Source organism: Ictalurus furcatus, chromosome 20 (genome assembly GCF_023375685.1).
Source record: "Ictalurus furcatus strain D&B chromosome 20, Billie_1.0, whole genome shotgun sequence".
Taxonomy (NCBI): Eukaryota; Metazoa; Chordata; class Actinopteri; order Siluriformes; family Ictaluridae; genus Ictalurus; species Ictalurus furcatus.
Window position 1 is genome coordinate 4,939,721 of NC_071274.1, and position 9,205 is coordinate 4,948,925.

Here is a 9,205-nt window from a genome sequence, read left to right on the forward strand (position 1 = left end):
TCACTCTCTCCCGGAGAGCACAAATTCAAAAAAAAAAAAAGGGTGACTGCGCGTGCTCGCCAGGTTTTACACTCAGTTCAGTGAGAATTGGGTATTTGTTGAGGTTTTTTTTCTTCCTCAACGTGATAAATAATTATGGGTTATTTTGGATATATTTAAACAAACCGACGTGTAGAAACTTTTGCTTATTTGGACAAGCAACACTATAAATGTTTGTTGCCATGGCAGTTTACGCAGTTATCGCGAGAACATACATGAACTTGTGAGGAGATTTTTTTTAATCTCGCGAGACAAACGCCTGATCTCGCGATACAAACTGGCGAAGTAAAAGACAGGGAGAAGCTTGATAGCTTAGCAGTAAGAAAACAAGAGTAAGTGTGTATACTCTGTCAGTTCGCTCTGTGCTTTAAGTTTGAGCTTAGCGTTTGTAGACATTTTTACAGGTTTTTCTCTATTTCTGCACATTTATATATCGGAGACGGTCTTAGTTTTTCTAACAGTTAGCTAGGTTGCTAGGGGGATGAGTAACACCTAAAGAGCGGTCTAGCCAACGCGTTACCGTGGCAACGGGATCTGGCACGCTACAGTAGGAAAAAGAAATCATGCTAACCGTTTTTTTATTCCTTTCTTACTTTTTTTTAATTATTATTTTTCTTTGCAGATTCGCAGTTATTAATGTCACGATAAGACTAACAAGTAACGTTTATTCGTGTAAGCTGTCGATATACACGTTGTACGTCAGTTACCATGCCTTCCCTTGGCTACTTCTTCATAGACATGAATCAGATCAAGTCAAGGCTTATTTATCATTTTATTCTTTTATTATTATTTTTTATTATTTCAAGGCATTGGGGGGGGGGGGGGGGGGGTGTTTGAGTAAATTGCTAACAAGGTACCAAAGGAACAAAACAGAATAAAATCAAGTGCAGTAAGATTGCAATACACCAAATACTATGTAAATAAGAGGAATCAAGACCAGTGGGTGGTGTGTATAAGTTGTGTAATATTTCACTTTGTAGAAAGTTGTGTTCTTATGTTAGTCAGTTTATCTGCCTGCAGGTCTGTCCACTGGAGCTGGATTTGTCTCGACAGGAAAGTACAGAATGAGATTCAAAACATCTCTGCTGAAGGAGCCAAAGCATATCCTTTCATTATCGAATTAGCTGTGTATGTAAACACAGCCAGCATCGCCTTTACTATCTACTGTCTACTATAGAGCCATTGCGATGCCACATACAAGTGTAAAGAATAAATTATATACAAGAATTAAGCTGAATACATTGATCGTCTGTGAGTCATCTTTCAATACGGTTCAATTCCAGCGTTATGCATGTGACACTGAGCTCAAATTGACTTACACGAGGCAGTGTGCATTGATGCGTCTTGTTTGTGTCCCTATTCAGAAGGGAATGCAAGCAAAAAAAAATGTAAAAGTACACATTTGCACACTCGTTCACACCTTGGGACAATTTGGCATATTGCCAATCCACTTATGGATGTTCGTTCACATGGAGAGAGAGTTTTGAATGTTACACATTCACAAAAAATGTGTGAATTTTAAAGACTTTTGTAGATTCACAAGAACTACAACCCACTCAGTGGACACATTAGGTCTATGTCTCTTGTAGCAACAATCATTGGCAGTCATTTTATCAGTACTTTGTAGGTATACTGGCTTTAGTCCTATGCACAATTTGTCAGTGATAAAGGAACCCTTGACAAGATACTATCCATGTTAGTGGAATGACATTGAAGCAGCATGAAGTGTGTGTGGTGCTGGTACGAGAGTGTTAGGAAGTGCTTTATTATTGTCGGTTGCTTTGTTCGACGTAGAAAACTTAGGGCTGTTTTAATAAACTAATCAACAACGAGGTGGTGTAATGCAGCCTAAGATGACGTGGTATTACTATTCCCATCCTGAGTTTGATTATTCTCCTATAACAGCACATCCTGAAGTGTTTTACTCCTCTTATTCAAATGATTTCACATGTGGAAAATAAAAATGGCCAACGAATGAAGCTTTCATTTACATTTATTCATTTAGCAGATGCTTTTATCCAAAGCGACTACATATGAAGCAGAGAACAATATAAATAGTGCTACCATACATGATTTTTAATTTGAGTTCTAGAGAAGCAAAGTGCGCAGAGTAGAGGTGTAGGAGCTGGTGTAAGTGCAGAATGGTTGTTGTTTTGTTTTTCTATGGGGGGGGGGGTGTAGTTAGGGGTTAGTTAAGTGTTCATGGAAGAGGTGGGTCTTTAGCCATTTTTGAAGATAGTGACAGTTTCAGCAAATTGAGGTTGGAAGTTCATTCCACCACTGAGGGACAGTCACTTTGACGGTTCTGGAAAGGGATCTTGAGCCAGGCTGACTAGGCACTATATCAGGCATCAGTCGTTAACTACATTTACATTTACATTTATTCACTTAGCAGATGCTTTTATCCAAAGCGACTTACAAATGAGAAAGATACAAGCAAAGCGATATATCAAGCAGAGAACAATACAAATAGTGCTACCATACAAGATCCATTAATTGAATTCCAGAAGAAGCAAAGTGCAGAGTAGAGGTGTAAGTGCAATTTTTTATTTTTTTAATTTTTTATTATGAGTTGGTTAGGTGTTCATGGAAGCGGTGGGTCTTTAGCTGTTTTTTGAAGATGGTGAGAGATTCTGCGGTCCGGATTGAGATTGGAAGTGCATTCCACCACTGAGGAACAGTTAGTGTGAAGGTTCTGGAAAGGGACCTTGCGCCACGCTGAGTTGGAACTGCTAAACGTCGGTCACTAATCGATCGCAGATTGCGAGAGGGAACGTAGGCCTTCAGGAGAGAGTTGAGGTAGGAGGGTGCTGTTCCAGACAAGGTCTTGTAGGAGAATCAAGGCCTTGAACTTGATGCGGGCAGCTACAGGAAGCCAGTGGAGGGAGATGAAGAGGGGTGTGACATGGGTTCTCTTGGGCTGGTTGAAGACGAGGCGCGCTGCTGCATTCTGAATCATCTGAAGGGGTTTGATGGAGCTGGCTGGGAGGCCCGAGAGTAGTACGTTGACATAGTCCAGTTTTTAGATAACAAGAGCCTGAATTAATAGCTACAAGGTTGGAGCTAGCAACGACATGTGTTAACTCTTATTTTCCCATGGTATGGTTGATATTTACATTAAATTGTCCATAAGGTAAATGTAAAATGCTTTAGATGTTTGCCTTAACAGCTGTGCACATAAAGAACTGGTCAGTTGTGTGGGCTGGATCACAGCTGATGAAGTCTATTCCTGTAGTGAAGACCATCAGATTTTAAAATGGAACCTGCTCACGAGCGAGACCAGTGTGGTGGTGAAGCTCCAGGAGGACATCTACCCTGTTGACATGCACTGGTTTCCCAAGACTATAGCTGGGAAGAAGCAAGCTTTGGCAGAAATCTTCGCCCTCACCAGTACTGATGGTAATATCTTGCTTATATTTCTTCACTGCAGGACTCTTTAATGATATCAGGCTGCTTTCACACTTGGGATTTATTTATTTTATTTTTTTTGAACCCACATGTTAATCCTATGGGAAGCGACCACAAGGCAAGCAGAATACTTTGCTTGCATTCAAAAGTTGAAAAAAAGCTGAACTTTTCAGAAAAGTGCCAAATGATTTCAAACATATTTTTTCCCTTCCCAACCAGCGAAGTTCAGAGGCAAACCAGAGAAAAAAATGTTTTGTCGTAGTTTCATCATCACGAAGTTGAAATTAAAAAATTTTCAACTTTAGACCGCTTTACATTTTCCTGCCTTTGCTGAATAATTTGAAGACCATGCCAATCACTAGATGAATAATTCGGAATATTTTTCTGCTGTTTAGCTTTCTTATCTGAAAGATAAGTAACATAAGTAATTGTAAATAATATTTTGGGTAATATTAGTGTCACAAACTCTTTCAAATGACCCATTTTTCATAGGTTGGATTATAGACAGTTATGTGTTATTTATTGCCCATGTCTGATTACTTTGTTCTACTGAGTTCATCTAATAAAGTCCATCCTTTTGCCGGCTATCTCAGCAACACTCCTAGGGAGTTATTTTTGGGAATTCAAAACCAGGCTTGACTTGAATGAGGAAAGACCTACATATCTACAGTCCCCTCTGAAAATATTGGAACAGCAAGGCCAGTTCTATTGTTGTCGCTAGACATTGAAGACATTTGGGTTTGAAATCAAAAGATGAATGGGGTGATAGATCAGACTTTCAGCATTCATTTTGTGATATTTACATCCAGATGTGTAAAAAAAACAACCAAGAACCATTTGCATCAGACCACCCAATTTTTAGGTGAGCAAAAGTATAGGAACAGAGGCTTAAAGTAAATAACACTTAATATTTGGTTGCGTATCCCTTGCTTTCAATAAAAGCACCAAGCCCCCCCGATGAAGTACTTTGTTCAGTTGGAAGTGCTCTTTGGGTCATTGTCTTGCTGCATGATGAAGTTCTCCCAATTAGATTGGATGGATTTCTCTGTAAATTGGAAGACAGATTATTTCTGTAAACTTCTGAATTCATTCTGCTGCTACCATCATGACTTCCATCATCGATAAAGATTAGTGAGCCTGTTCCAGAAGCAGGTGTGTGAGCCCAAGCCATGACACTACCTCCACCATGCTTGACTGCTGAGCTTCTGTGTTTTGGATCAGAAATATAGTTGACAAGATGATGTTTCAAACATGGATTTGGAATAGATGTTAAATTGGACAAAAACTGCCAAAATAATGTGTGGCCTTTGGCGGCAATAACACAAAGCGTTCAATGGATATATATTTTTTAAAAAGTCTACACACCCCTGTTAAAATTGCAGGTGATTGTGTAAATAATAAATCAACCAACAAAATTCAAGCGGAAAAACAAGTAGCACACGTGCGAACACCAGTTTTACAGTGGGGCATGTGACCGTGCTCAGAATGAACCAGTCACGTTCAAAAGTATTTATCATACAACTGATTAATCAGAAGTGGTTCAGATTAACTCCAAATAATGATCTTCTTGATTTCATCTGACAGCTGAAGCCATGGTCTACAAAACATGTCATTGTTGAAAGGTGTAGATCAGGAGAGGGGTAAATGGTCTGCAATTATATAGCACTTCTTTACTTCTAACCTTAGCAGTTCTACAAAGCGCTTTACACTGTTTCTCATTCACAAACGCACTCGCACACCATGCAGGGTGCTAGCCTGCCATTGGGAGCAACTTAGGGTTCAGTGTCTTGCCCAAGGACACTTCAGCACGTGGGCCGTGAATCGAAACACCAAGCCTGCGATTAGTGGACAACCCGCTCTACCACCTGAGCCACAGCAGCCCAAAAGAAATGTACAAATTATATCCAAAGCATTAGATGTACCATGGAACACCATGTATGCCATCATCAACAAGTTGTATATGAGTAAATGGGACACAGCAATGACATCAGCAAGTACAAGATGTCCCTCCAAAAAAGACAACAAAAAAAAGCTACTGGAAGATCTGGCAGGTATTGCTCTCTCCCTGCATGTGACAACAATCTCTTGTATTCTTCTGAATCCTATTGAAATCCTGTGGAACGACTTGAAGAGGGCTGTGAAGATGAGGATCCCTGCACAATTTGTTAGATCCGGACTATTTTTGTAAGGAAGAGTGGAATAAAATTGCCAAATCAAGATGTGCTAGTTTTATAGACTCTTAACCAAAAAGACTGAGTGCTGTGTTACAAGCAACAATGTTAGTTAAGGGGTGTGCACACTTATGCTTCCAGGTTATTGTCCCCCCCCCACACACACACACACAAAATATTTCTATTTGTTTTTCACTTCAATTATTTTGTTTGCTATATCAGATTTTTACATCACAAAAAAATGCAATTTAAACAGGATTGTGTAGAAATGTTATATCCACTGTACATTTTCATGTTGCTCTGGTTACCCGTCATTAGAAACAGAGAAAAATATAGAATATTTGTGTATTCAATTTGCACCCTGACCAGGGTGTACCCCGCTTTGTGCCCGACGCTCCCTGGGATAGTCTCCAGGTTTCCCCGTGACCCTGAAGTGAAGGATAAGCGGTATAGAAGATGGATGGATGGATGGATGGATGGATTTGTGTATTCATCAGAGTAAGAATCTGACAGGGCAGATTTTTTTTCTGTTAATGTCTTTCCCAATATAACAATACAATCGTCTCTACACGATATTACACCGCCACAATATCTATCGATAACCAGTGATGTTTACTCGACATTTAGCGTTTAATGATTATATTATATTATATTATATTATATTACCAGACCTGCCAACCTTTTGCGTATTTTGCACAGGAGCGTGACATTTTCACATTGGAGTACACTAGTGCGAGTCATCACACGAGTCAGACGTTTGAATTTGGAATCATTTGTGCAGGTGTATTTTGATCTCTCCGATATTAACTGAGGGCCAGGAAGCCCCACCCCCTTCCCATATCTCCCGTGCTCTGAATGTTTTGACGTCATCAATATGAAATAAAATCTGCCAATGTACAGTATGTTTGACTTGGCTAACATTAGACAAGTATATAGTTAACACCAGTTAATTACATTTATTAGGTATGTTACCACAACGGCACTTTTTCCTCACACAGGCAGTTTTCCGCCAAAAGAGAATAAATTATGAAGTTTTTGGTGTAGAAAGATGGAATAGGCCTACACTATAGTGTCAAATCTAACACTTTACATGTTGTTGGTGTTTACAATTAGAAAGTGTTTCAAAGCGCAGGGTTGGGTTTTTTTGCTCTACTGGTTATGTTCAAACACTTTGAGCACTGTGGACATTTGACAACCAATTTGTAAAAGGATTATATAGACAATGTACTGTTTTTTAAAAATTTGTTTACTGCAGAATCTCACCTAAAAATTCACCATCCATCTGAGTTTTCGCAAACTGCCATCAAGCAGTTCCTGACTGCACAGCTGATATTCTAGCATATTGCTATTATTATATGTCCATGTGGTGTGATAACAACATAAATAGTTTGGCAGTACAGCACCATGTGACACAGCGCACCTGACCAAAATAACTAGTATTGTGTTTCAAATCGCATACTTGGGTATTTTATTATTCTAGATAATGTTTTTTTTTGTGTGTGTGTGTTTTTTTTTGTTGTTGTTGTTTTTTTGCGTACTAACAATGACTACGTTTACATGGACAACATTAATCTAATTATTGACCTTACTCTGATTAAGATAATATTGTGATTAAGTTGTTTACATGAGTCATTTTTAGAATACTCCTGTCATGTTCCCGTTTTACATGTTTATAACATCATTAGATTAACAGCCCTTGTCATCATGTCATCGCGCCACGCCGTCCGACGTCCCTTCAGAATTTCACGTATCGACATACAGTTCGTCTTCGTCATAGTACCATGTACAGTTTTGGGTGTTTTTATTTCATTTTTTTACGAACGCTTTAAGTGCAGTCAATTATTTGTCATGTTGTACGTGCTAATAGACAACTGTTTGAAGCCGTGGGCTGCATCCCAAACCGCGTGCTTTCCGTCTATATAGTAGCCGAGATACATGTATTTTTCCCCACTACAGGCCTATAGTAGGCAAGTATGCGGTTTGAGACGCAGCCATGCTCTCTTGTTTGCTGTAAAACGTAAAACTGCCGTGTGTGATCGTGTCCTGTCGTAAAATGTGGTGAAAACTCTCACACGACGTTCATAATGTGATTAAGGTGTTTACATGTCTGTAATACATGTCCATAATGCGACTAAAGCAGGAGTACTCCACCTGTCTTAATTCGATTAGAGCTTAATTCGAGTATGACCTTAATTAGATTAAGGTAAGTAAAAATTGCTGTTTACATGGTAGTTTCTTAATCAAAGTATGGTCTTAATCGGGTTAAGAGTGGATTATTGTTGTATTATGTAAACGCAGTTACTAACTGGTTTTCCTACTACGATTAGTATGTGAATTTTAAAAACCCCTCTTGTGTAGCCTTCAGACCTACAGAATGGTCTGTTTTGTGTGTCGCTCTTCTGGATTTTCAAGATTAGTAAAACATTTTTGAACGTAAGCTCAGAGTTTTCGATTTGAGATTCGGCAACCATGACGACGGCAGAAAGCGAAACCGAGAAACAGAGCTTGTCATTGTGTTCAGTATTGCTGCGCATGAAATTGCTAAACCTTTACAGTTTGACGTGGAATCCAGACGAATAGAGGCGTTTTGGTTCTCACATGCAATCTAATAGTGGCCACTGTTAATCCTCCAGATGTACATAAACTATGCACTGTTTTAGAGGTCTCGTACAATAGATTTACGTGCATCCGAGGTCAAAAAACACTCTAATGTGCTCATAGTTTAAATTGCAGCATTACCTTTTTTTCCCCAGTGTCACAAACGACTCGTTAAATGATCCGTTCTAAAGGATTCATTCTAAACGCCTCCATTCAGAGAGCATTCTCTGCTCTGATTGGTCAGATGTCCCAGTCTGTTCTGATTGGTCTACCGCTGTCAGCAAGCAGCCGATGAAGACCACAGGCGGGGCTTTTTGTTACAAACCTACGTAGGTTAGTACAGGAACTAAAGTCTGGAATCACTAACGACTCGTTTCAGCTGTTCAGAATCGATTCCTTCTTCCTTCCTTCGTTTGTCGTGCACTTTGATTTTTCAAACTTTGCAGACTTTTTACATTCACAGACAGCTACATATATAACACACTACAGGAAAGGTAATATTTGAAATACTGTAATAGGTGCACTTTAAACCTTAAACCTGAAATGGTGGAAATGCTTATTTTCCAAGCGTTCTTTTTAGGCTAGCTGTTCTGGATGAATAAATAATTTCTTGTGAATTATTTTATTTTATTTTTTTTATTTTTTTTGAAAAACAGAAAATCCTGAACAGGGAAAAAATTTATATTTCTCAAGCCAATTTTTGCCAGCAAGGTGATCAGCTCTTTTTTATTTAGGGACAGGACCTGTGTAATATAGCCACCACTTTTAGTGTTATGTACTGCCCAAATTATATTTGATGGAGTGGGTTGTCTCACTTCAATTCCAGTTTAATTATTATTAGCGTTCACATTTAACTGTGATTTGTTTTTGAATTTTGCCTGATAATGTGTTGTAACTAGAGGAGCTACCTAGCTAGTGGTGGACTTGTAGAATGCTAGATCCATACTACAAATATGATTTGAGGGTTATGCTTTGCACTGTGCACATTT

The 9,205-nt window shown here is 38.9% G+C and overlaps 1 protein-coding gene across 5 annotated transcripts in view; it reads left to right on the forward strand.

Moving 5' to 3' along the window:
- The first annotated feature begins 24 nt into the window (after positions 1–24).
- Positions 25–9,205, forward strand: part of ift80 (intraflagellar transport 80 homolog (Chlamydomonas)) — an 87,629-nt gene continuing 78,448 nt past the window's right edge. For 3 of the 5 annotated variants that reach the window (XR_008388766.1, XM_053652041.1, XM_053652040.1), the window contains exons 1-3: positions 25–371; positions 1,060–1,139; positions 3,216–3,438. Coding sequence is in view for 4 of the 5 variants with exons in the window: in XM_053652041.1 (XP_053508016.1) it covers positions 1,104–1,139; positions 3,216–3,438 (259 nt within the window). In the remaining variant the exon portion in view is untranslated. Of the gene's footprint in view, positions 372–714; positions 734–1,044; positions 1,140–3,215; positions 3,439–9,205 lie in introns of those variants that run through there. The other 2 variants (XM_053652042.1, XM_053652043.1) reach the window with 2 other exon arrangements.